General features: G+C 55.1%; 10 protein-coding genes and 1 non-coding gene across 11 annotated transcripts; 7 read left to right on the top strand and 4 right to left on the bottom strand.

Annotated features, from left to right (window-relative positions):
- Nucleotides 1-132: 132 nt before the first annotated feature.
- Nucleotides 133-2772, bottom strand: D7B24_005919 (uncharacterized protein; the record flags this gene model as incomplete). Its single annotated transcript, XM_028640063.1, has 1 exon — nucleotides 133-2772. One exon carries the CDS (start codon nucleotides 2770-2772, stop codon nucleotides 133-135), a length of 2640 nt encoding a protein of 879 aa, XP_028498927.1.
- A 524-nt stretch (nucleotides 2773-3296) lies between these two features.
- Nucleotides 3297-4209, bottom strand: LCL3 (putative endonuclease lcl3; the record flags this gene model as incomplete). The annotated part of the gene is made up of 2 exons (XM_028640062.1): nucleotides 3297-3761; nucleotides 3811-4209. The coding sequence occupies 2 exons, from the start codon at nucleotides 4207-4209 to the stop codon at nucleotides 3297-3299; spliced, it is 864 nt and encodes a 287-aa protein (XP_028498926.1).
- Nucleotides 4210-4957: 748 nt separating this feature from the next.
- On the top strand, nucleotides 4958-6484 carry NUO49 (NADH:ubiquinone oxidoreductase 49kD subunit; the record flags this gene model as incomplete). Its single annotated transcript, XM_028640061.1, has 3 exons — nucleotides 4958-5617; nucleotides 5674-6415; nucleotides 6468-6484. The coding sequence occupies 3 exons, from the start codon at nucleotides 4958-4960 to the stop codon at nucleotides 6482-6484; spliced, it is 1419 nt and encodes a 472-aa protein (XP_028498925.1).
- Nucleotides 6485-7042: 558 nt separating this feature from the next.
- COQ6 (putative ubiquinone biosynthesis monooxygenase) lies at nucleotides 7043-8580 on the bottom strand (the record flags this gene model as incomplete). The annotated part of the gene is made up of 2 exons (XM_028640060.1): nucleotides 7043-8343; nucleotides 8400-8580. The coding sequence occupies 2 exons, from the start codon at nucleotides 8578-8580 to the stop codon at nucleotides 7043-7045; spliced, it is 1482 nt and encodes a 493-aa protein (XP_028498924.1).
- Nucleotides 8581-9150: 570 nt separating this feature from the next.
- Nucleotides 9151-11313, top strand: SRC1 (inner nuclear membrane protein enriched at telomere/subtelomere region; the record flags this gene model as incomplete). Its single annotated transcript, XM_028640059.1, has 2 exons — nucleotides 9151-10598; nucleotides 10680-11313. 2 exons carry the CDS (start codon nucleotides 9151-9153, stop codon nucleotides 11311-11313), a joined length of 2082 nt encoding a protein of 693 aa, XP_028498923.1.
- A 334-nt stretch (nucleotides 11314-11647) lies between these two features.
- Nucleotides 11648-11747, top strand: D7B24_005914. The gene has a single exon. It is a non-coding gene; the product is annotated as a tRNA-Ala (tRNA).
- Nucleotides 11748-12321: 574 nt separating this feature from the next.
- Nucleotides 12322-13307, bottom strand: ATP3_2 (atp3 gamma subunit of the F1 sector of mitochondrial F1F0 ATP synthase; the record flags this gene model as incomplete). The annotated part of the gene is made up of 4 exons (XM_028640058.1): nucleotides 12322-12347; nucleotides 12412-12634; nucleotides 12746-13188; nucleotides 13277-13307. The coding sequence occupies 4 exons, from the start codon at nucleotides 13305-13307 to the stop codon at nucleotides 12322-12324; spliced, it is 723 nt and encodes a 240-aa protein (XP_028498922.1).
- Nucleotides 13308-13623: 316 nt separating this feature from the next.
- On the top strand, nucleotides 13624-15384 carry D7B24_005912 (uncharacterized protein; the record flags this gene model as incomplete). Its single annotated transcript, XM_028640057.1, has 3 exons — nucleotides 13624-14246; nucleotides 14303-15179; nucleotides 15244-15384. 3 exons carry the CDS (start codon nucleotides 13624-13626, stop codon nucleotides 15382-15384), a joined length of 1641 nt encoding a protein of 546 aa, XP_028498921.1.
- A 753-nt stretch (nucleotides 15385-16137) lies between these two features.
- On the top strand, nucleotides 16138-18687 carry MGT2_2 (magnesium and cobalt transport protein CorA; the record flags this gene model as incomplete). The annotated part of the gene is made up of 2 exons (XM_028640056.1): nucleotides 16138-18347; nucleotides 18411-18687. 2 exons carry the CDS (start codon nucleotides 16138-16140, stop codon nucleotides 18685-18687), a joined length of 2487 nt encoding a protein of 828 aa, XP_028498920.1.
- A 1235-nt stretch (nucleotides 18688-19922) lies between these two features.
- On the top strand, nucleotides 19923-21396 carry D7B24_005910 (uncharacterized protein; the record flags this gene model as incomplete). The annotated part of the gene is made up of 4 exons (XM_028640055.1): nucleotides 19923-20115; nucleotides 20172-20352; nucleotides 20411-21170; nucleotides 21223-21396. The coding sequence occupies 4 exons, from the start codon at nucleotides 19923-19925 to the stop codon at nucleotides 21394-21396; spliced, it is 1308 nt and encodes a 435-aa protein (XP_028498919.1).
- A 557-nt stretch (nucleotides 21397-21953) lies between these two features.
- D7B24_005909 (uncharacterized protein) lies at nucleotides 21954-23034 on the top strand (the record flags this gene model as incomplete). The annotated part of the gene is made up of 4 exons (XM_028640054.1): nucleotides 21954-22002; nucleotides 22057-22182; nucleotides 22242-22351; nucleotides 22405-23034. The coding sequence occupies 4 exons, from the start codon at nucleotides 21954-21956 to the stop codon at nucleotides 23032-23034; spliced, it is 915 nt and encodes a 304-aa protein (XP_028498918.1).
- Between the last annotated feature and the right edge of the window lie 3083 nt (nucleotides 23035-26117).

Below are 26117 nucleotides of genomic sequence, written 5' to 3'. Positions count from 1 at the left end.
GCTCAGCAGGCCTTCTGCGGCATTGGTAGTAAGACAGTGTGTGATGGCATAGCGATTACCCCCGGAAGCGCCGACGACATGTCCATGTAGATGATACATGAGAGAGAGAGAGGCCTTTTCCTAGCTCCTTTCTCACCGTCTCGCTCCTTCACCGCCATCGAATCCCGGATTTCGAACAGGCATGGCGGAGAGATACTGGTTCATGAACGCCAGATGCTCGCCCAAACTCATCGTCATGCGCCTCAGCTCTTCTTTCACTTCCTCGGCGTCTGCCTGGCCTTGCATGGCCCGGACTGACGGCGGCGCCGGTGCCGGCGGCATGGGCGCTTCGTCTTGCTTATTACCTTCTTGTGCCGCCGGGGAGGGCCCTGTGTGGACAGACCGCATGGTCTGCGGGGTAAGGAACTCGCCACTGTTGTCCGGGTATGAAGGGCCCGCGAAACCGGTCGTGTCGAGTCGCAGGCCAGAAGTTGTGCTGCTGGCGCCAAGGCTGCTGATGCTGCTGCCGTTACTCGGACGCATGCGGTGAGACATTGACGAGTCGGGACGCGGACCATCTGTGATAGCGAGGCCTGCGAGACCGTTGGAAAACTCCTCATTTCCTTTAGGGATAGCGGACATGAAGTTGGAGTCATCAGACACGTAGATCGAGGGTTCTCGGTTGGAGGATGGGACGTAGAGAGAGGCGTGACGCTCCAAGTCAAACGGGTTTGCCAGGCTCAACTCCGAGCCAGTGACGGAGGCGACGTCAGAATTGGCCGTTGAAGGGCGGGTGAGTTCTGGCATGCTCATATCGAGGTCAATGAGGCTGCTGACTGATTCACGACTGGCCTGTATGCCGAGTTGAGGGTCAATCTCGCTCATATCGAGATCGATAAGGCTATTGATCGACTCGCGACTGTTGCCCTGACCAGGTGGCAGAGTAACAGTGCCCATATCAAGATCAATCAGGCTGCTGACTGATTCTCGCATGCTGGCTTGAGTACTCGGCCTCGGCACACTAAGGTCCGCTTCTCTGTAGTTAGGCACGGTGAGCGGTTCGGTGGCCTGGTGGAGGAGCTGCGGCCGGTTCGATGAGCCGGGTGTTGTTCGCTCATCGTTGAAGGGGAATCGCGACATCTCAGGATTTGCTGACGCTGGGGCGGCCATGGAAGGGAACTTCCAGTCTCGGGTTCTCCGGTTAGGGTTCACATCTGCCGGGTCACTGAGCGGTGGGTTGCTGTAATCGTGACCCGATTCTCCATGGAGCTCAACTGATATTCGTGGCTCGCCAGCCCTAATTGTGTTCATATCGACATAATTCGACAGTTCGGTCCCGTTTAGGGATGCATCAAGGTCAATGAGCGATTCTCGTACTGCTGTTGCTTGGGCCGAATCGTCTCTTAGGGGCAAATCAGAAGTCGGGGGCGGTTCAGGTAACCCGTAGTAGGCGCGAGAGTTTTCTTCGTAATTCGTGATGGTGTTCGGGTCAAAAACCTTTTCCAGAGGGACTTTCATGGCAGCTAGTTGCCGAGGAGGTGGCCTTCTCCGTGACCTTGGTTTGGATGCTTGAGGTTGCATCATATGACCAGGGTCAAAATCAACGCCAGATCCGTAGACATCGAAGACGGCTTGCGTGTCGGGATCTTGGAACACTTCTTGGTCGAATGCCAAAGTGGTGCTGAAGTTCCACTCGTCGTTGGCAAGGGCAGTCGACGATAGTTCAGACATGTCCATATCTGAAGGACCTTGCGCGCCTCCAGGAGCGAAAAGTGACCTGCGAATGCCGCCCTGAGACTCCCAAAGCTTGTAGCCTTTAACGAGCATGGCGAGGCTCGAGCCGGGATATTGCTGTGCCGAGTTGCGAATGTATGGGTGATCTTGCACTTGTTCAATGGTTGGACGCTTCTTAGGATCCTCTTGAAGACAAAATGCGACCATGTCCCTCAATTGGCTCGAGTATTGGTCACCTTGTAGCCGAGGCGCGTGCGACTTGAGGTGATTTCCAAGCTGGTACATATCAAAGCCAGCCATGACATTGGGCGGCAGGCCTGAGGCTACCTCGTAAACCAACGATCCAAAGGCCCAAATATCAACCTCGGTACCATAGGAAGTATTCTGGTCAAAGAGCTCGGGTGCCATCCAGTGCGGCGTACCAATGAAGGTAGAACGCTTGTCGAACTTGGTCTCAATGATACCTGCGACGCCAAAATCGCACAACTGCACACCCCCAGTCTCGGTAATCAGGACGTTGGCGCATTTGATGTCGCGATGAATGATGCCTTGTCGGTGAACCCAAAATACTGCTTCCGAAACCTCCCGTAAAATAGGGATGATCCATTTCTCCTGCAGACCACCGGGTGCAGTTGGTCTCATGAGTGTCGCCACGCTACCGCCGGCGCAGTACTCAGTAATCATCCACATGGATTGGCCGACGGCGAGCGCATCAATGACGACGTTGATATTTTTGGCGCCACTGTCACTGAGGAGCTTGAGAGCGTTGATCTCAGCCATGACCTCCCGAAATGTGTCGGCAAGCTTGGGGTTCTGGGTGTCGCTCTCTTCAATATCGATGATCTTGACAGCGACAAGCATCTTCGTCGCCAGATCAGTTGCCGTGTAAACACGCCCGAAGCTGCCTTTTCCGATGAGCTCTTTCAGCAGGTAGGGAGGCGAATCTTTGCCAGTTTCGGCTGACTGCTTGTCTACAGTTGCTTGCATCTTCTTCGCATCCTCAAAGGCTTTCCGCTTGATGTCCGGCAACCAGGACCCACGTGGTTGGAGAGTCGCCATGATGATAGGTGGTAGCCCAATCTAGGGCACGCCGTGTAGAAGCACCCAGATGGGGCTCAGAGTATTGGTGCCGTCGAGCGGTCAGGGTCCCGGTCGTGATAGGAAATCTCCAGATGATGAAGGTGTCATGTTGAGAGCAGCGTGTTTGAGTTGAGAGGATGAGAAGGTCAGGAGCGCTCAAGCCTCGATACGACACACAGGGGCACACCGAGTCTCGTGGACCAATCAAGTGAGTCCCTCAGGCGCCACACGCAGTAAAAGTGGGTCATTCTTCTGATCACACAGACCAAGCATACCTATTACATTCATATCAACTTAGCCAGCATATCAGTCCCTGGCTGGAAGAGGGACCATCGACGGGACTTGGGTCCTGGTCGTCAATAATCATCATGCAAAACAACATTACTATTGGTACCGGGAATGTTTGTTGTATGGATTCTTTGAAACTCAGATCGGCGGGGTATCCTTCAGTGCTTCGCGAGTCAAATGCAGTCTCCAGAGTCAACCTACCGTGGGGCATGTGTTCACCCAGTCAGCCAGCGCCGCCACCACGGCTTCTGCACAGCAGACCCCTCTACATCCCTTTCACCCTTCTCGTTTCCCTGCGTCCTATTCTTGAAATCGCGAGGGCTTTCAAATTCCGATGCCTTAATCGACCACAGCCCGAGCTTCTTGGCTTTCGCCTTCGCTTCGGCCGCCTTGTAGATACTCTCCTTGCCACCCCACTCCACGCCACTCTTGGCTTCATACGTCGTAGCAAGACCTTGCTTCAACATTTCGAGGCCAACATCCTTCTTGAAAAGAGGCTGTCTTGTCGATACCGTTGCCACGATGCGATTGTACTGGTCTCGTTTATGGAGATGAGCCCGTACGCGCCGATGGAGGATGTACTTTGAGAGATGAGCTTGTGCCTCCGCAGCGAAGGGTTGGCCAGGGCGTCCGAAATGAGGTCCCTCGGGCGCGTCGATGCCGGCCAAACGAATTGAAATCTGGCGAATTGTCAGTGGCTCGTTGAGGCATGCTCCATGCTACACCTACAGTCTCTCCCTTCAGATTAGATCTTCCTTCTGGGATCTTCCGGAGCCATCCCCAGCCTGCGAGTTTCCCTCCTGGTGTGTGATACAAGTGGAAACCATCACCATCTCCCACGCTCGTGACTCTACCCAGGAGGCTTCTTTTGCGGAAAAAGTTCTCTTGGATGCTAGCAGCACCAGCGAAGCGGCGCAAGTAAGATTGGTAGAACATAAAGGCTGCCAGGGAGCCGACGGCGGTCAAGAAGACGGGAGCCCATTCCTTGGCGGCCTGGAGCGGAGGGTCTGGTTTGGGAAGCAAACTGTTCCATGACTTTGCTGGCTCTCTGCCCTCGACCTTATCGTCCCTGGGCTTTTGAGGCGGCGGTGCCTCAGATGAGCCAGAGGGTCCAAACGGCCATGGCATGGTTCAGATCTCAGGCAGGGGGGAGGATTTCGACCGTTGCCGGCCTGCTCAAGCAGTGATGGGTGGTCTAGAAGACCAAACAACCCGTCAGTCGGCAATCTGGCTAATCTTTCAAGCAGGCGTAAATGGTCAAGGGTCGAATGATTGGCGGCACAACTCGGTTTTTGTTTTACACGATCAAACGGGAGATGGCGAGTGAAGGTGGCTCTGCACGGACATCTCACTGTTAACTGTGCGCAGTGACAGTTTGAACGATAAGATATACTGTACAACGTCCAGAGCACAGTGTTGACAAGCGATCATCCATATTCGGTGCCAGACGCGAGTCATAAATCAATGAAATGCGCGCCATAGGCGCAATTGATAGACAACAATACGAAGCCCAATTGAGGGCAAGTCCTGTCTCTTGGAGGTGCTCGGTTTAAGCACATCTTGAAGTGGATCCTGCCAGAAGTGCTTGCTGGCAGTGCTTGCTGGCAGTGCGCGAATGTCGGCATTTGGCACGGTCTGTCGGCTCAGACTCGGAAGAACTTGTCGTTGCGCCACTGTCCAATCAGCAGTAGCTGATTTCTTCGACATTGCTAGCTTTCCCGCCAGGCAGATGACGGCCATATCGCACAATACCACGCCGACAACCCCCCATCATCAATCAAGCTCGCCACCGTCAGCGGCATAGTCGAAGAGGCTCAATTGAGGGGGCTCATCTCCTCGATCCTTCCACAAACACCCTCTCCACTCTGCGACCACAATGGCAAGCCTCTATCGCCTCGCCGGCCACAGCGCCAAGCGGTTATGCCTCCGACCAGCCACGACGACCTCCCTCGCCGCCCGCCCTTTGTCTACGACGGCATTCCGGAAATATGCCCAGCCCTCGCCGGAGTTTCAGGGACTCAGGCTCGTGCCCGTCGACACTGACTTCAACCACCCTGCCGATCCCTACGCCGCCGTAAACCACAAGGGCACCGACCATGGCCCGGCGAAAGACGGCATCGAGGACAAGAAGGTCAGGCACTACACTGTCAACTTTGGACCTCAGCATCCCGCCGCCCACGGCGTGTTGCGCCTGATTCTTGAGATCAATGGCGAGGAGATTGTCCGCGCCGATCCTCACGTCGGTCTGCTCCACCGTGGTACGGAGAAGCTCATCGAGTACAAGACCTACCTCCAGGCTCTTCCCTACTTCGACCGTCTCGACTATGTCTCCATGATGACGAACGAGCAGTGCTTCTCGTTGGCCGTTGAAAAGCTTTTGAACATCGAAATCCCCGACCGCGCGAAATGGATCCGCACCCTGTTCGGCGAGCTCACCCGAGTCCTGAACCACCTCATGTCCGTTCTGTCCCACGCCATGGACGTTGGCGCTCTGACACCTTTCCTTTGGGGCTTTGAGGAGCGTGAGAAGCTCATGGTAAGTTGCCCTTCCGGCGGCGATACCCGTGAGAACGGTGGATTGACTTATTGCAGGAATTCTACGAGCGCGTCTCCGGTGCCCGTTTGCACGCTGCCTACGTTCGCCCTGGTGGCGTTCACCAGGATATCCCCGTCGGCCTGCTCGACGATATCTACCAGTGGGCCACGCAGTTTGGCGACAGGCTCGACGAGACTGAGGAGATGCTGACTGACAACCGAATCTGGCTCCAGCGTCTGCAGGGTGTCGGTGTCGTCAGCGCCGCCGAGGCGCTGAACCTCTCCTTCACCGGCCCCATGCTCCGCGGATCTGGTATTCCTTGGGATATCCGCAAGAGCCAGCCTTACGACGCCTACGACCAGGTTGAGTTCGACGTGCCCGTCGGCGTCCGCGGCGACTGCTACGATCGTTACCTCGTCCGCATGGAGGAGTTCCGCCAGTCTCTCCGCATTATCCACCAATGCCTGAACAAGATGCCCGCCGGCCCCGTCCGTGTTGAGGACTACAAGGTCTCCCCTCCCCCCCGTGCCGCCATGAAGGAGAACATGGAGGCCCTCATCCACCACTTCCTCCTCTACACCAAGGGTTACGCCGTGCCCCCTGGTGAGACTTACTCCGCCATCGAGGCCCCTAAGGGCGAGATGGGTGTCTTCGTTGTCAGCGACGGTAGCGAGAGGCCATACCGCGTCCACATTCGTGCTCCCGGATTTGCTCACCTCGCTGGCTTCGACCATGTTTGCAAGGGCCACATGTTGGCTGATGCCGTCGCCGTTATCGGTACGATGGATCTGGTGTTCGGTATGTTTTTCCGTTTCTGTAAATGTTTGCCTCCTGCTAACGTGGCCCACAGGCGAGGTCGATCGGTAGACGTAGGGCGAGGTGGTAAAAGAAATTTCGGGATCGTAAGGTCTGTTCCGTTTGTACTTGTAGGCCGGAAGGAGAAGGTGCATCACCGTATATATCTCATTCTGTTGCTTCACATCGTTCTGTCCGCTGTACTTCGGTCCGTGAATCCCAGTGTCTGTCTATACACGTAACGAGTCGCCATTTCGACGCGTGGCCAAGGTGATGGTTCATTTTCAGTGAATGACTGCCATCGCTCTCATGCGACTATTCGCGAGCTTCAGTAGTTAAGTGTGTCGTCTCTCATACCCGTAGTCTCGACTCTATGTACCCAAGTCAACCATGCAGCGACCAGAATGTGTACGCTTAATATATACAGAAATGGGTTTTGTCTGTCTACAGTCTATGAGGTGATCTTGCTGTCTACGGTACAATGCCGTACAATGCACGAGGGGGTTTTCCTCAAAAAAAAATAGCATGTATTGTGCTGGTAGACCTGAACATCAAATCCCATGGTCATAGTAGAACAAGATTTACAATTGTTACAAAAGTATACAGCAATACATGGCAGGAACGTACGTCCTAGATAAACCTAGCTCCACTGCCCGCCGCCTGATCCATGATGAACTTTTTGAGAGGGCCCACAGCGTTTACAGCGTTCAGGCCTAGAGAGCGGAGGTGCACCAGCGGCCCGCTCTCAACAGAGTACAACTTGTGCAGCTTGTCGCAAACACCGAGAAGGACATGATTGGCAGCGTACCGCTCCGAATTGTACGTCTCAAGCGACAGGGACGAGCCGATGTCCTGGCCGTGGGCAACGGCGTACTCGATGGTCTTCGCGAGGCTCTGGACGTCGCCCTGGCCCGAGTTGAGCCCTTGTCCAGCAAGAGGGTGAATCGTGTGCGCAGCATCACCGATGAGGGCCACGCGCTCCCCGATGTAGGTGTCTGCGTGGCGGAGCTTCAGGGGGAAGGACGCAATCGTACCCTCTTGCACGCCGACTGCAGTTTGGGGGATGGCCGCAACATCGACGGGCGTGTGATTCAGCCTCCACTGCAGCTCCTCGTCTTGACCGGATGACGTAGTATGCATAAACTTGACATCCACGGGGCTCAGTCGGAAAGCCGCGTTGACCAGCGCGATAAAGTCCTTCGGAGCCAGGCTCTTCAGCAGCGCGGCGTTGGCGGGCGTCGTCGACCAGACGAGGGTCGAGTATTTGCCTGGCAGAGGGAGCATGGCCACGGGGCCAGTCGGTAGGAAGCGTTGATACGCCGTCTTGTTGTAGTCGCCGCCCCAGCCATCACCTTCCATCTCCAGCGTCGCAACGACACCGTGCCTCTCGTAGTCCCAGCCGCGGCTCTTGATGTCCGCGAAAGAGCGGACAGGGCTGTTTGCGCCGTCAGCGCCAACGAGAAGTCTCGCATGCAACTGTTTGCCACCCTCAAGGTGGACTACGGGCCATTGGCTGAGATCCAGCTGCTCGGTCTCCTCTCCTAGAGTGATCTCCTGCACTTTGGCAGCATCAAAGACAGAGACACCACCGAGCTCTTCCAACCGCTTAAGTAGACCTGAAGTCAGATTGAGGTTCTCGCACATGTAGGCAATCGTCTTGCCGCCAGATGTGACGGAGTCCGGCGTCCAGTCGAACTCGATGCGCGCGTCAGTGACACCGTCCCAGACCTGCATCTCCTGATACGCCTGAATGCGCTCGCGCTTCATGTGGCTCCATGCACCTATCGAGTTGAGATATTGCGCAGAGGTAGGCGTGAGAGAACTGCAACGGTTCGAGAATCGGTCGGCGGGAAGAGTCCAGTTGCGTGTCTTCGACAGGTCCTGGGCTTCGACAAGAGCGACGCGGAGGCGTGAAGTGGTAGGATTCGAGCCTGTCGAGATCATCAGTACGATCAAGAATGAGATTACGGAATCCGTATTTGCTCACGAAGGGCGGCGAGAAGACTCAGGCCAGCCGGCCCGCCTCCCACGCAGACGACATCGTAGATGTCAGGATTGGACGCGGCAGCTGTGGCGAAAGACCTCCTGTTTCGAGATGCAGCACGCTGTGTACAGCTTCGGCACACGAAGCGATGTCTTGCTATCAAGTGGCGGGGATTGGAGGCCATTTTTGGTGTAGTGACTGCGCAGCCAAAAATCGTGTGCGATCTTGATGCCACCAGAGTCGTGGTGATAGCATCTTCAGCAAAAGTCCGGAAGAGGCCTAGCGTGGTCAGCTCATGCTCAGACCACCTGGGGGCGGAACTTGACCCCTACGTCACCCCACCTTTCCGCCTACCTCAGCAGTGACCAAAGCCGACTAACCCAGATCAGGACACAGCCAGGTTGCCACAGAGACAAGATAACAGCTCGCTTTCAGCAAGGACAGCAATCGGACTTTCATGTTTACAATAACTTGTGCCCCCGCCCTACGTACAGCCTTTGGCATCTTTGCTCATCAACACCCTGTTTTTTTCTGGTGCTCGCTTAACTTGGTCGCAGAGCCGAGGCCAGATCTGTCGCGTGGTCGCATTCCTGCAGCCAGCAGCTCTTTTCGCCGGCTCTCTTGCAGACGTTCATTCCTTTCCTTCACGGCTGTCATCGCCTGTCTCACCTCCCGCTATCGTCATCATTCAGACCTGCCACGATCAAACCCCGACAGACGTTATCGACGTGCCGACTGACATACCGTTACCATCATGTCGGACGAGGCGTACGAGTACCTTCAGCCTGGGTTTGACCCCAAGTCGCTGACGGTACCACGGCTGCGCTCCATTTTGGTGGCGCACGATGTCCAGTACCCCGCGACGGCGAAGAAGCCGCAGCTCATCGACATTTTCAACGAAGGCGTCGTTCCGAAGGCCAAGAAGTTCCTCGACAAGCAAGCGCGCGCCAAGCGTTCGAGCATGGGCATCATCAACATGCCCAGAGGCGACTCCTACGACACGGCGTCCTTCGACGACGAAGACGTTGATCTGGCACCACCACCTCGACGTGAAACACGCTCTCGTTCACCGCGCAAGGCTTCAGCAAGGCTACGGTCAGAGGACTACGAAGACGAGCCTGCCTTGCCTCTCAGCCCTACCAAACGCAAGGTTCGGGGCGCCAGTCGCCAATTGTCTCATCCGCCTGCGGACTTATATCCTACTGAGGCAGAGCCGCCTCGGTCAGTCCGGAGGAGCACACGAACGGTGACGCCTCAGGTCAAAGTTGAAGATGTAGAGGATGGATTCTTCAATCTTCAAGAGACGGATGTCAACTTCTCCGCCGAGAACCCATTCCAAAGTGGGAGTTCTCCAGCGCCTGCCTCGCGGCCTAGCAGCAGCCGCAGGCGAACAGCCGGGCATGACACTCCGGCTACATTCAACGACGTCGGCGTACGACGCCGCACTGATGGCTATGAGCGGCCCAAGTCTGCTAAATCGAACAAGTCCGTCCGGCACGAGATCGCATATGTATCTGAACTGGATGCTGGCGAGGAGTTTACCCCTGAAGAACAAATTGAGTTGGAAATGGAAATAGCCATGAAGGGCGCCAACGGTCTGCTCGAGCAACGTCGACCTAAGCCAGCGAAGAAGCGCACCGGTCTCAGGACACCTTTGATGGCGCTTGCTGTCACCCTGCTAGGAGCGTACGGCGGCTGGTATCGACAGGAGAAGATCGCCGTCGGTTATTGTGGCCTCGGCAGACCTGCGACTCAGGTCATTCCCCCTGAGGTGTCAGTTCCCGACTGGATCGTCCCCTACATTGAGCCCCAGTGCGAGCGTTGCCCTCAACACGCCTACTGCTTCGAGGACTATACTGTGCGCTGTGATGACAACTTCATCTTGAAGCCTCACCCCCTTTCGCTCGGCGGTCTGGTACCGCTGCCGCCCACCTGCGAGCCCGATGGCGAGAAGGTCAGGCGGATCAAGGCTGTTGCCGACAAGGCAGTGGAGGAGCTTCGTGAGAGGAGGGCCCAGTTTGAATGTGGCGAACTGGTTGATCAGACGGGCGAACAGGAGGAGAGCCCGGCCATTGAGGAGGAGGAGCTCAAGTCGGCCATTAGTGAAAAGCGCAGCAAGAAGATGAACAAGCAGGAGTTCGATGATCTTTGGGCAGCTGCTATTGGAGATATCAAGGACCGCGAGGAGGTTGAGATCATCAAGTGAGTTGCCGCTCCATTTCCATACCTTTATCCCCACAGGCCTACCACGCCCTACTCGACAATAGCATTCGTTCTGACCAGCATCACTAACCAGATCGGTCGCGCCGGAAGCAGACAAGCCGATTCCGCCGGCCTTCCAAACACCTACCTCTCGTCCACCTCTCTCGCTCGCCTTTCGATCAGCTGCGCGGCCAAGCGGTCCCTCCGGCTCGGATTGGCAAGATATCGACTCCCAGCTGGATCTCTAGCCGCCCTGGTGGCTTTGTATTTTTATTTGCGTGGGCGCTATCGATCCCACAAGGCCGAGGTCTCCCGGGTTCCGTCTCTTGTTGACTTGGTCCTTGCACGACTTGCATCGCAGAAGGAGCTTGGCGAAGAGGAGCTTGACGATCCTTGGCTGTTCCTGCCAAACCTACGAGACGACGTTCTTCGCTCTGTGCACTCGCTAAAGAGCCGGGATCGCATCTGGTCTCGAGTGAGAGCCGTCGTGGAGCAGAACAGCAATGTGCGTACCAGTCAGCGCGAGGGCCGCAGCGGCGAGGTCGGCCGCGCCTGGGAATGGATCGGGCCACTCACTGGCGATAGCGCAAGGCGGCGGAAGAGTGGGCGCGTGTCATTCGGAACTGGCGCTGTAACGGATGACGATCGGAAGGACGAAATGTCAGAGAAGTCAACGGCGCGTTCGACCTGGCAGGAGTCGCGACCGATCTACTGAGATGGTTATTGTATGGGACGCTTTCTTACAACCACTAATTCTACCGGCCTGACATGGCATAGTCTCTTGTTTTCTTTGTAATGATTATGCAGACGACGCCTGGATCGAAGCTAGGTCAATGATCGTTATTATATTTGGAAATCCCCACGATACTGGAGTGAACACGTCAGCAATACCTGTTCAACGTGGAATATCTTAGGTCTCATCAGTCTTGGGCCCGCTCTGGGCTTTGACTATCTCGGCCAGACCGAGTCGTAACCTGAAAGCCCTAGTGAACTCCACCCACTACGCTCTCAGAGCCATGATCCCACCAGAATTGCCGCACATCAACAATGGGCGATTGGTTTAGTGGTATAACGTCTGCTTAGCATCGAAACGAGTAATCGTGAGATCCTATCTGCTGAAGGTCGCGCGTTCGATTCGCGCATTGTCCATTCTTTTTAGCTCATCGGCGGTCAACTGGGCTCTCAATTCTTTTGTGCAAATGTCGGGTAACATCTGAAGTCTTTTTTCACAACATTAGTCGGGAAAGAATAACAAAGCTTCTGGGTTGGATTACGCTAAGGAATCACAAGGATCAGAGAGCACTGCAGGTGAGGCTGTTAGTGGTCGTTGCTGTTGGCAGCCGATGTGCTCGGACATCGGAGCGGGAAGCTCGGCAGGAACATGTCATCGTGCTTCAAGACATTGTTGTCCTTATAGTTACTACGAAAACCCCCAGTTGCTTGTCTGTTGTGGACGGGGGTCTCATACCCATCATTTATGGTTCTTTTGCGCCAAAGCGTAGGGATTCATATATTAGGCATGAATGGGAGGCCATCAATTCAAGTCACGTATCACGGTTATCATAATGACGACGAACAACAGGCTGCTGGGCAGTCATTGCGGATTAAGTTCAAGATTGTTGATTCGGCTAATGCACAGGTGTTTATAAACACGTAGGGGTTTCCCTCGTACAAAGAAAACTTCCTCTCATGGAGTCCTAAGTTCGACGTAGAGGTTGGTTGTCTATTGGGCCTTGGAGGCAAGGAGCTCTGCAAAGGATTTGTCAGTTTTCAGGTGCTCACAAGCAGTGTGCATTTTGTGGCAGGAACTCACTCTCGACATCAGTGATGCTCTGGGCGAGAACCTGCTGCAGAGCCTTGGGGCTCTCAAGCTCCTTCTGGACCTTGGCGATGATGCTCTCGGCGAGCTCCTTCTGCTGGCGCTGCTTGACCTGGCTCTCGTAGCGGACCCAAGAGTCAAGGACGGTCTTGGCCTCGGTAGCCAGAGCAGTCTTCTGCTCGAGCTCGAAAGCCTGGGCCTCGAGCTTGGCGGTCTCCTATGACGATGCATTAGCGGCTGGTTCAAGAAGTACGCGCGGTGCCTACCCCGCATCGGGTTTCATCGCGCGCGTGCCTTGCGCCATCAGGACAGGTCGTACCTTGGAAACCTCGAACAGAGACTTGGTGATGTCGACGACACCGGACATCTGCTTCACATCGTCGATGCGAACCTGGACGGCCTTGGTGTGGTCGGTACGAGCCTGGTCAAGGAGGCCCTTGATCTTGTTGCTCTGGGCATCCGCCCACTCGGAGTACATGGGACCACCGTACTTGATGAGAGCGCCCCAGACGGCGAGAAGGCAGAAAGCGACGACGGTCTCCTCGTTGACGACATAGTACTCGTTGCTGATGGCGTAGACACTGAGACCGGCAGTGGAGGAAAGGATTGCCGTCTTGGAGAGCAGCGAGTTGCCGGGGAGGGAGTCGATGAGGGACTGGGCCTTCTTCTTGGGGTCCTCAGCGGGCACGCCGGAGACGTTGCGAGAGGAGGTAAGGGACGCGATGGCGGGCAGGGTGCGCCGGGCCACGGTCGGCCGGAGGAGGTTCGCTCCTAAACACGAGGCACGTCAGCGAGACGATACTCGACGCGCGAGGGCCAATTGACCTCGCCGGGTGGTTCGGAAGGGAAGGAGACGTACCAGCAGCGCTTCTAGCCAAACGGGACGCCATTTTGAGATAATCTGGGGATGCGGATTAGGAGGCTTGAGGTCATTCGGAGCTCGCAGGGCAGGGAATGAGGTTGAGGTTTTTTGGATCGCGCTAGTTCGGGTAGGAGGAGTCACGTGAGGCGGCTGACTGTTTTGCTCGATGGACGGGAATTTGCCGGGTGCTGGCGGACCGGCGCCTGCAGCTCATGTGGAGGATCCACTCTTCACTACAGGATGGACGCTGGAAATTTTTGAGGTCTTGGCATCAAACATCTGAAATCCAGCACACTGCCGCAATCGAGCATTGGAGGTCCTATTGCTCGATCAAGTTCCTCAAGATGCCTGCCAAAGCCTCAGCCGATGTCCGGAAGCGCAAGAGGTCTTCAGAGGCCAAGGAACCCGCGCAAAAGCGTGCTCGTTCGGAGAGCGGCGACGAGAGCGATGGATCCAGTGAGACTGACCCTCAAGCTGAGATTCTACTTATGGAACAAGAGATTCTCGAATCGAAGAAGCACTACAACAACATCTCAAAACTTCTCGACATCGCCAAGGCCTACAAGACAGATCCCGATTCAGCTGCCCTCGCTTCTGTCGCACTTACCAGAGTTTTCGTGAGATTGCTCGCCGCGGGGGCTCTCATCAAGAAAAAGGGCCTGACAGAGAAAGATGCCGTTGTTGTTGGCTGGCTCAGGGAACGCTACTTTGAGTACAAGGATTCTCTGGCCGAGATGATCACAGATGAGGAGCTGGGATCGCCGGCCCTGACACTCGCTATGCGAATGCTGAAGTCTGAGGCCCAACACTTGTACGAGTCGGATGAGTATAACTTTCCCCAGGCCTTCCTGCAGCAAATTATCAAGGCGCTTCTCAACTCCAGCAGCGATGACGCTCGCGGAGATTTCGTGGACAAATACTTGACGGAGTTCGACGATGTTCGGTTTTTTGGGTTGAAGTCCATCAAGTGAGTCTTGCCGTCAACAATTTGTTTGCCAATCTTTACTAACCTGCATGCTTTAGAAACATCGTTGAGAAGCCAGAGGAGGGCGCTGGCAAGGACGATCTCTTTGACGATGCCTTTGAACTCCTGCATGCCATTGGCGACGTGCCTAAGAAGCTGGAAAACTACCACCTAGAGAAGCCCAGCAAGAAGGCGCATCCCCTGAACTCCCTGCACCAGCATCAGCGGCAAGGCCAGGATGCCTGGCTAGCAGTCATGAAGCTCGCAACGACCAAGGATCAACGCAAGCGCATCCTCGAGATCATGGCGACGGATATAGCGCCGTGGTTCACGAGGCCCGAATTGCTGGCAGACTTCCTTACCGATTCGTACAACACTGGTGGCTCCATGTCGCTGTTGGCCTTGTCAGGTGTCTTCTTCCTCATTCAGGAGAGGAACCTCGACTACCCATCATTCTACACAAAACTGTACTCTTTGTTGGATCGCGACATCTTGCACTCCAAGTACAGGGCAAGATTCTTCCGCCTGATGGACACCTTCCTGCGCTCGACGCATCTACCTGCTGTACTCGTCGCAAGCTTCATCAAACGTCTCGCACGCCTGTCTCTCAGCGCCCCGCCCGCAGCTATCGTCTTCATTGTGCCCTGGACCTACAACATCATGAAGCGCCACCCGCTTTGCACGTTCATGATGCACCGGGTACTGCGCGATGACGAGGCGAAGAAGGCCATGGAGGATGAAGGCTATGCCGACCCCTTCCTGCCAGACGAGGCGGATCCGATGGAGACACACGCCATTGACAGCTGCCTGTGGGAGTTTGTACAACTGCAGTCGCACTACCACCCCAACGTGGCAACAATCACGAAGATCATCTCGGAACAGTTTACCAAGCAGTCTTACAACATTGAAGATTTCCTGGACCATTCCTTTAGCAGTGTAAGTCATCCCGCCTCCTGTGTCGAAATTTGTACGTTGTGTGGTGGCTGACTGCGTGTGACAGCTTCTGGAGGCTGAGATGAGCAAGACCGTGAAGAAGCCGCCTGTTGTTGAGTTTCAGATTCCCAAGAGAATTCTCCTTCCGAATGACGCCGAATCTGGCATTGAGGATAGTCTGGTGGCTAAGCTGTGGGAATTTCCGTGAGACGCTCGGACAGGTGGAGGTCAATCGAGACGAGGCTACATAGATGCGTGCTACAAATACCCGGATGCTGTTGGCCGTGCCACGTCCTGTAGTAACAATGGAAAATGGAGGTAAACGATGTGTATTGATACTACCAAGTTTCGTACAAAGGTCATCTCGCTGCATCGTTGGAGGATTGGAACGTTCAAGAGCTCGCGTGACCAATTGCTCCAACGAGCAAGATGCTGGCTTGTCTGGAGCAGCTTCAGTGGGCGGGTCCCACTGTGGTCACAGCCCCCTCAGTCTCAAGGTGCAGTGCAAGCAGGAAAGATAAGGGAAGACTGACTTCAGCTCAGTGGAGCGTTATGTTTCCACCCCAATAGATCGTCGACTTCTGGAGGTTTGTGACCAATCGGCGGGGCGGGTAGGAGCATCCTCTCCACTGACATCATTGGATTGTCAGGTTCGGTACCAGAAGCGTTCCTAGCTTACCCCATTAGCGCCTCGACCGTTCTCCCCGCCTGCTGTACCTGCCTGGAACCTTGCTGCCCGCTTGCGAAAGCAAATGCCCACTGCCCAGCGATTCATCATCGACGATCTACCTGCCTTCGTTAGCTTCAGTTCAAACTCTTCACTGCACCAAGTCGACTCCTACGACGTATGCAACGCCAGGAAACCGACAGGACGTAGCGACAGGCGCTACGAGAGATTCGGCTCAGACAACAAGCGATACTCTGCGAGCACGCCCTGGCTGGAGCATTGTCGATTGACAGTATGAACAACAACTTCTTCAAACCACTCCAGAGCCCTCAGGTTGAGCGGCCACCTCCGAATCCCCTGAATCCAGTCACCTCTGCCCCCGCAGTCGCTGGATCGCAGCAGGCGACGCGCAGCAAGAAGAAACGCACTGGCAAGAAGAAGCGTGGGAGGAGGAAGTCTTTTGCTGTGCTCCCAGAAGAGTCTCACGACGAGGCTGAGGCCTCGACCGCCCCCGTCGCTGCAAGACCCGACTTCTACCTGCAGACACGCAACTTCAGCAATGCCAGCCTCGACAGCCAGACATTGCTGGACCACCGCGACCAACAGCCACTCCGACCTCGTCGTGGCTCAACAATGGCCACCCCTGGGTCCTTCCAGACTCCGCCAGCCAGTCGTTTGCGCGTGAGCCATGCCCATGGGGGTGATAGTGGTGATGAGGGAGAGCCAGCATGGGACGAGAACGCACCCTTGCTGTCACGGTCAGCACAGAGAACAAATACCATGCCGTCCTTGAGCTACGGGGGTGGTACCAGCCAGTCCAGGCCGCGCGTTAGTCGTCGAGGATCCAGCAGGTCGTCGAGGCAGCGCCAGCCTGTCTTCAATAGCATCAACTACCCCCCTTCTATGCCAGGCTCGCCACGAATTGCTGGTTCAGATCCCCTAGACCTGACGTTCGGGGACGTTATGATCACCGATGAGCTCGACGCCCGCCTCGGTCGGTCCCCGCATAATGATTATCGCTTGGATGATCACCATTCGGATCACGACGTGCGCATGGAAGGCGCATCCCCGGGTATAGCACGGAGGAAGACCATTGCCTTGCAGGCCGAGGCGGACGTGTGCTTCCCCAGCGGTGTCTCCGAGTTGGGCGAAGAGGAGCATCTTGAGTCGAACAATATGCGGAGGCCTCGGCGCCGACGCGCCGCTTGGCCCGACCTCACAATTCTCGATGAATGGAGCCGCATTGAGAAAGAGGGCCGCAGTGAGGAACGCAGGGTCAAGCGCATCACCGAGCCTCAACTCATCAACGGACGTCTGCGCACGGTGCATCGAGGCTGGATGCGCCCCGAAGAGGACTCGCCGTATCGATTCACCTATTTTAATGAAGAGTTCCAAAGCACCATCCATAGTCAGACGATCTCGGAGCTCGTTCAAGTTGGTGGCAGTTTCCGAGAACTGTTCATTCCCGAACCTCGTGTCCTGTCAGACGACAGCGAGTCCGATGATTCTGATGCGGAAGACGTATCAGTGGTGACTGCTACACAGCAGAACCACGCCTCGATTGGCCAGAACGGCGTGTCTGGCACTTCAACGCGCCAGAGCTCTGTTGTTCCCCCCTTGAGCGAGGAGCCCGAATCAATCATCTCGGGCCATGACAAGACTTCACACGAGAGCTCCAGGGCGCCTTCGGGCAAGGCGACGCCAACGGGGGTTAAGTCACCAACGCCGAACGTCTCTCAGCCAGAAGGTACACCAAAGCAACCCAAATTTGGCGAACGACCGGTTTGGTGGCTTGACGTGCTGTGTCCAACCGAGGCCGAGATGAAGGTTCTTTCCAAGGCGTTCGGGATCCATCCTCTCACGGCAGAGGATATCATGGTGCAGGAGGCTCGTGAGAAAGTTGAGCTCTTCCGACACTACTACTTTGTCAACTATCGATCATTCGATCAAGATTCCGAGAGCGAAGACTACCTCGAGCCCGTCAACATGTACGTCATCGTGTTCCGAGAGGGTGTTTTAAGCTTTCACTTTTCAATGACGCCTCACTCTGCCAACGTCCGCCGACGTATTCGTCAACTCAAAGATTTTGTCATCGTTAATTCAGATTGGATCTCATACGCCATCATTGATGACATCACGGATGTTTTTGGTCCCTTGATTCAGAATATCGAGGACGAGGTTGACGACATTGATGATGCTATTCTTCGACTGCACTCTTCAGGTGACGTACAGGCAAAAGATGGACCACTGTACTCGGAGAAGGCGTCAGATGACGGACATCCCTTCCAAAAGGAGAGCCACATGCTTCTCCGTGTCGGCGATTGTCGTAAACGGGTCATGAGCCTCTACCGGCTTTTGGGCAACAAGGCAGACGTCATCAAGGGCTTCGCAAAGCGTTGCAATGAGCGATGGGAGGTTGCACCGCGGTCCGACATTGGATTGTACCTTGGCGATATTCAGGATCACATTGTGACCATGACATCAAACTTGAGTCACTACGAGAAGTACGATTTTCTTTACCGTGCAAACGGATCGCCAATCCTTATGTCAGCCACTAACATTCTCAGGATCCTTGCACGTTCCCATGCAAATTACCTTGCCCAGATCAACATTCGTATGAATGAGCGCTCCGAACAGACGGCCGATGTGCTTGGAAAACTGACTGTCTTGGGCACTATCGTCTTGCCTATGAACATCATTACCGGGCTGTGGGGTATGAACGTGTGGGTTCCCGGGCAGGAATACGAGGGGGACCTCACTTGGTTCTGGTGTCTGACAGCGGGCTTATTGGCGTTTGGTCTGACCTGCTTCATCGTTGCGAAGAGAGTGTATAATATCGTGTAGACGGCGCCTTTGCTGTAGTCACCACCACCCTGGACGGTGTTTTCTGGTATTACGCCACTGTTGGTTCAGTGTTTGCTTTGGGATTTTCCAGGAGTTTGAGGATCCCTCGTATTTTCTTTGGAATGGGACTATGTACATTTCGGTATGAATGCAACGAATCAACGAGGCCCCTAGCACGGTGGTTTGCGCGCCAAAAGTAGTCAAAGACAACAGATGCGGCGCTTTGAGAACTTCAGCTATAAGGTCTGTGGGAACTAGATCTAGTCCGCCTGCTGGGTGCTTTGTTAGGCCGTGGTGCCGTCTATTGCGTAGAGGACAACGCGTCTCGAGGCAGGCATCGTCCATGGTGTGGTCGATTATGCTTGATTCGCGATAACCGCACTTCTCGAGTGGATCTGGGGTGGGAAAAGTTACACCCATAACAGTGGAGGTTGTAAATTCGGGGATGGGTAGTGCCTTCGGACGATAAGAACCTTGGGCGGCGAGGCTTCTTATGCTGGGTTTCAATTGTGACTTTTCCTACGTATACTATGATATTTCATTTACATATCTGCCTGATATTCCCTGTAGTCGTCTTCAATACTTTTACTCCATAATATCCCATAATTAGCATGCATTGCTCCATCTTCTTGACTAGTGCTATAGCCCTCTATGAAATTTGGTGGAGGACATTTAATGCGTCCATTTACCAGGGCCAATTTCTTGCTCGAGGCGATGGTTGGGCCTCTTGTCGACTGTGTTCTACACACACCGGGTTGTTGTATGTTATGCAAAGACCGACTATGTCGTAAACCGATCTTCTCCAAATGCGCCAGGACTGACTGGTCTAGGCCGCCTACCCCAACATGGAAAGCCTGAGACAACGAGGACCCTTGTCCCCTGCGATTCTTACCTTAGCCGCAGTTGTTAGTGGCCCCCGAAAATGTGAAGGTGGCCTCAAGCACGAGATCCATTGATTACAGATTGAGCTCCTCCCGCCTGCCTCTGCTTGCGACACCAGCTTGATCTCGGATCGCTGTTCTCCTGACCTCTGCTTTGGTCCAATTGTCTTCGTGCTTACATTGCAATTGAATTGCCGTTTCTTCAAGGTTCCCCGGACGCTTCTCCTCGACTCCGCCGCGTTTAATAACTGGAAGGTGGGGGACACAAGTCTTGCTTCGTTTCAACGTTAGCTGTTCGAAAACCAATCGAAACATCGACACACCAGCGCCTTGCACTCGACACCCTTTGGCACAATGGCCGGAAAATCTAGATTCACCAGGCTTGATGCCTTCACTAAGACTGTCGACGAGGCTCGCATTCGAACCTCATCGGGCGGCATCATCACCATCGTCTCGCTCTTCATTGTCTTTTGGCTGGCATGGGGAGAATGGGCCGACTACCGGAGGATAACTCTGCATCCAGAGCTGATCGTCGACAAGGGAAGAGGTAAACATGTCCAGAAAACTGCAGGTGTTTGCCAAGGCTAATGCGGTCCTGCACAGGCGAGAAGATGGAGATCCATCTGAACATGACTTTCCCTAAGATGCCATGTGAGCTTCTGACGCTCGACGTCATGGATGTTTCGGGCGAACAGCAACACGGTATCGTCTCTGGTATCTCCAAGGTCCGCCTCAGGTCGCAGAAAGACGGCGGTGGTGTCATTGACACCAAGGCTCTGAGCCTGTAAGTGGCTGTAGTTGTGCGACGAGGAAGATATTCCTATTAACCTGGTCAACTCTAGACATGCTGCGGACGAAGCCGCCACCCATCTGGCTCCCGACTACTGCGGCGACTGTTACGGCGCGAAGGCTCCCGCCAACGCTGTGAAGCAGGGATGCTGCAACACGTGCGAAGAGGTGAGGGAGGCATACGCGCAGGCGTCGTGGGCGTTTGGCAAGGGCGAGAACGTCGAGCAGTGCACTCGTGAGCACTATGCCGAGAGGCTCGATGAGCAGCGCGCTGAGGGTTGCCGTATCGAAGGCGGACTGCGCGTGAACAAGGTTGTCGGCAACTTCCATCTGGCACCGGGCCGCAGCTTTAGCAACGGCAACATGCACGTTCACGACCTCAAGAACTACTGGGACGCCGAAATCATACACGACTTCACTCACCAGATTCACGCTCTACGCTTCGGTCCCCAGCTGCCTGATTCCATTACGAAGAACCTTGGCAACAAGGCGGTGCCCTGGACGAACCACCACTTGAACCCGCTCGACGGCACCTCCCAGATCACGACGGACCCCAGCTTCAACTTTATGTACTTTGTCAAGATCGTCCCCACTTCCTACCTGCCTCTCGGCTGGGACAGCAAGCGCTCCCCCCAGGACAACGACGGTGGGCTCCTTGGATCCTTTGGTCAGGGCAGTGACGGCAGCATTGAGACGCACCAGTACTCAGTAACGAGCCACAAGCGCAGCCTGTCAGGCGGCGACGATTCTGCTGAGGGACACGCCGAGCGCGTGCACACCCGCGGTGGCATCCCCGGCGTCTTCTTCTCTTACGTAAGTCGTGATTTGCCCACACTTTTGGAAGAGATGTGCTAACACAGTGAAGGATATATCTCCCATGAAGGTCATCAACCGCGAGGAGCGCTCCAAGTCTTTCACCGGCTTCTTGACCGGACTCTGTGCAGTCATTGGCGGTACCCTCACGGTAGCCGCCGCGGTTGATCGTGGCATGTTCGAGGGCTCTTTGAGGCTGAAGAAGATCCGATCCAAGGACAACTGAATGGAGTGTTTTGCGCGTTGGATAGTGGACGGGGACAAGGGTGTTGATATGTGGGTGGGGTGTGTACAATCTGGTGCTGGCAGCTCTGACTCTGCCTCGTGCATCTGGCTAGGAGTTCTGGGCTGGCTTAGAATGGTTTCTGATTTTACTATCGAACATAAATTTCAGTTCACACATGTTTCAAACTTGCATTGAGAAGTGAAGAGGTAAGCAAATGTTCAAGGTAAATAGCTTCAGTGATACATATCTGGACCACGTGACACCGAGACGAGAGAGGTGTGAATTACGTAAGCTCACCATTGCCCTTGGCCCGTGCTCAAGCTACTGTGACGTCCGGACTACGTCCCAAAAAATCCCTAAGAGGATTCGCGGGTATGGTTGACGGCAATCAACGTTGACCAGCCCAACAACGATCCAAGCTTAAACTGCATACACAGCAGCTTCGGCAAGCGTTCATTCTGATCTCACCACTTTGAGCGGAACTATCACCCAACAATCACCCCGAAGAACGCCCTCATCCTCAATCACTACAAGCTGGATCCCATCCCGCTCACGCAATGTCGAAGACGCTTTCTCGCGTTGTCTTTGTAGGCAACATCCCTTACGGTGCGCAATGTCGACTCCCTTCAGCTCTCGTCGTTTATACTCATTGAGCTGCAGGTCTCTCCGAGGAACAGATCACCGATATTTTTAGCAGCGCTGGCAAAGTCATCAACTTCCGTCTTGTCTACGACCGCGAGACAGGAAGACCAAAGGGCTTCGGATTTGCCGAATACCCCGACCACGGTTGGTCACGCCTATTTCCCTACAGTTCCGTGTTGCTAAGTCTTTTCTTTTTCAAACAGACTCTGCCGCTTCAGCAGTTCGAAACCTGAATGATTACGAGACGATGGGTCGCAAGTTGAGGGTTGACTTCTCTAACGAAGGAGGTACCGACGACAATGATTTCAACCAAGTAAGCGACAGAACCCTGTTCTTATACCAAAGCCGCATTTTAATCGAGGGTAGGGTCGCGATGGTCTCAGCTTCGGTGCCCCGAACACCTATGGCCAAGCAGCACCTGCCGCTCCACAAGCCAGCACCCTTCCTCCGCTTCCTCCTGGCAAGGAACTGCCCGCCAACATTACCGCGACCGACGCCATCTCTCGCACGCTCAACACGCTCCCTCCTTCGCAGCTTCTTGATATTCTGACACAAATGAAAGCCTTGGCTTCCAACGATCCGGCCCGCGCAACGGAGCTTCTTCAACAGGCTCCCCAGCTGTCCTACGCCGTCTTCCAGGCCCTTCTCCTTATGGGCCTTGTCTCGCCAGAGGCAATTCATAGTGTCCTCGAGCCCGGCAGCGGCGTGCCAGCGCCTCAGGCTCCTCCGGCCGGTTTCCCACCCCAGGGCGTACCTGGATACCCGCCCGCCGGCGCGACCAACACTCCGCCTGTTGCGGCGACACCCTATCCTGCGCCACCGCAACCAGTGTACGGCGCTCCCGCTCCCGCGCCTGCGCCTGCGCTGGGCCATGACACAGACGCACTCATGAGGCAGGTCATGGAACTCCCAATCGAGACAATCAATACTTTGCCTGAAGCGGAGCGCGCCCAGATCATGGCGTTGCGCGCACAGTTCCAGCAACAGAGGCGCTAGAACCATGGGGTATGAGCACTGTACTATTATTGACCACGAACGAGCGAGCATGGCATCGCCTGAAATGCGGGGGAATGGCGACCACACGAGGAAATGCGGAATCCTCACTGCTTCACTCGGGAGGTCCGGAGCAGTCAAGGCGTTCTTGGAGTTTGCAGGAAATACAAAATATATCGTCTGTCATCACGACGACCCTGGCTTGGTAGGCTGTGACGACTGCCAGGGCGCAGCCAACATCTAAGAATTTTGACTCAGCCACGTTGAAAGATTCAGACTCGGCCCGCAATTACGCAAGCCCAGTTGTCACGGCAGTCGCTGAGCAAAAAAGACGAAGGAGCCGTTCACATGCAAAACCGAAGCCGGAACGAGGCTTGCATGCCATCTTGCAACTGGTCTCAAGCATCAAGGCATAGCCAGATGTCTGGAAATGAACATCTGGCTTCAGCGGGCTAGGACATCTAGCGACAGGTTCTAGTGGACTGAGGACGTCGATACCCAGTGAGAGAGTATGTAGAAGTACGTTGCCTTGGCAATAGTTGCCGACGGGCAGAATCCAGCTTAGTACAGCAACCGTTGTTCGCTGTGAAACCCGAGTCAATGCGCCTTGTCGACAACGGAGATGGCGGGTATCTGGCAAGTTGAAACCTCAGCACGCCGTACCAAGTCGCCTTTTTCTGAGTTCGGTCGGGATTGAATTCGCAGCGATGTCAAGCAGGTGCATTGGTCCTTTGCACCAGGACAGCACTCAAAGTAAAGCGATCTCCCTCGATTGCAAATGTGCGTGGCTGCCACGCCAAAATGGGCAGGCCACGATGCATTGCATGTAAGCGCCCTTCGACATGCAGCGAGCGGACTGATTGCGACAAACCATCAAAGAGGATACTATTTCTTGAGCTAAGCGCCAATGACTGTTGTTGGCCGTTTGTCAAGACTCTCGGCCAAGACTTTGTTCCTTGCCGATAGCTTGCCGATAGAAGAGCTCGGGGATGATGTAAAGAGATCTGAAGTACGCCTGTATCCTCTGATTTGAAATACTATCCAATGAAACACCGCTCCGTATCGAGACATAGCCGCTCTTGAACGCCTCAAGTGATACACCATCTGTGAAGTCACGGCCGACGCAGCCTCAAAACTCCCACATACTTAGATGGGATGTATCGTCGTATTTCACCTCAGCCTTTTGTAGGATACTGCCAGATGTCCTTCAGCAACAAGATGTCCGTTGGCAGAAGATTTATGCCCTCAGTGGAAAAGGACTCCATCTGCACGTTTCATGGGCCGTGGATGTCTGATGGACTAGTAGGGTGGCAGGTGCAGCTGACTCAGGCGTCATTAAGCGTGAGATAGCAGTGCATCGTAGGTTTCCTTGCATGGGAACATGGACATCGAAAATCGTGGATCGAGGTTCCTCCCGCTCCTGCACAACACACACGGTGGAGTGGGATGGCCCACGGAATAGGGCCTGGACTGTGCATTAAACTCCGTACGTACGCGCGCAGCTCATTACAAGCTTTGGGGCAGCTGAGGGGATCTGGGGAGGAAAGGGGTGCATCTTCAGAGCATTTTGGGGCGAGACGAACAACAGGTGCAAAAAACGCAGGATGCAGGGCGGCACTACTAGTGACGTCGCTATGATGAGACCCGCATCCCTTCGCAAAAGTCCCCAGAACGACTGACGCTGTCCTGAGACCCTTTCCCCGGCTTGGCGAATCTGTCGCCCACGCCTTGCCGGGCGCCCAACCCCATGTACCTAGGTACTGAGAGCAGTCGAGAACGTTGTGAAAACACCACATGGTGCAGAGCAATCTCCACTGCGGTCACGAGGGCCACTGCCAGCGCCGCATCGAGGCCAGCCACAAATCAATAGTAAAAGCAACCACGACTCAACCAGGCGTGACGATGCCTCGGCCGTCATCCACATGAGGCAAGCTGCAAGCAAACAAGAGGACCACGAGGGCGCGTGTGACAAGCAGAGAAAACACAGTCACGATATTGCGCGCCCAAGCCCGGGCCAATAAGACCGCCGGGCCGAGTCCCAATGCAGGGGCGACGGGAGATTTGCGACCGGGGAGAGAATGGGAGACACATGCAAGTGAGGAAGCACGACATGGGTCTGTGGTGTTACCTGCGCCAAAGGGGGGGCCAGAGAGGGGTTCGAAACGGAAGGCAGGCAGTCGGCCTGACCCAGAACGGATGAGCAGGGCCCCTTGTTTGACCATCATGGTGATGTGACGGTGCTGGTGAGGATGGGAAGGGTAGGGTCCATGCCGAGATGCTCGAGAGGTCTGTGGTCTTTCTCAATGCTTGGTTGACCCCAAATTGTCGCCCCAAAGACAGGTACGTGGTCACAAGTGTTGAACTTGCCGAAACGCTGAAGAAAGGCACGACTTGGGGCTAGATTTTCTTGGCCTACCCGACTAGCGATGGACGGGCTGGATGGGGTCCTGTTGCTAAAGTTAGCCGGTCATTTGGTGGGGAGAGACTGGACGATCTGGCCCAGGCGAGACCCTCGAGGCGTATCGTGCGTTTTGCCTGTTGAGGAGACCACCTAGATGTAACAATGCGACACGCCTCAGGGCCGCCGCCGTATACAGGTTCTCATGGCCGAAATGAAGAAGCCAGGTGTGTGCCTGGCCACTGTGCTGTGCCGTGTTGGGCATATCGTGTCAAGTTGCTAAGTTGGGCTGGAGATGGCGAAGAACCCAGGTGATGATGAATGGCTTTGCCACAAGCCTCAGCTGCGCCATCCAACGCATCAAAGGAGTGGGCGATACGAATGATGTGGTCCAGGCAGACAGACACTTCGTCCCACGGTAGGCAACCGTCCCGCTTCAAAAGGGCAGAGAGTTGAAAACCTGCTGAGGAACAACAATCAGTAAACCCGAATTTGATATGAATCGAAGCGCTAGAATCCAATGACGATTCAACGTTGGAAACAAGTCTGGCGGGCGGGCGAAACGGAAAAAAAAAAAAGGGGGCACACTTCAGGGACAGGAAGAAGAAATGATAGCACTCCAGGTCGGGCGGTCTCTAGGCTGCACCCCAGGATCTCAGTGGCTCAGGACAGCAGGCGTGGCGTGCCG

The sequence above is a fragment of the Verticillium nonalfalfae genome, assembly GCF_003724135.2.
Source record: "Verticillium nonalfalfae strain VnAa140/NRRL 66861 chromosome Unknown scaffold_4, whole genome shotgun sequence".
NCBI classification, from domain to species: Eukaryota; Fungi; Ascomycota; class Sordariomycetes; order Glomerellales; family Plectosphaerellaceae; genus Verticillium; species Verticillium nonalfalfae.
The sequence above is the reverse complement of the archived record's forward strand: the minus strand, read 5'-3'. Positions and strand labels throughout refer to the sequence as shown.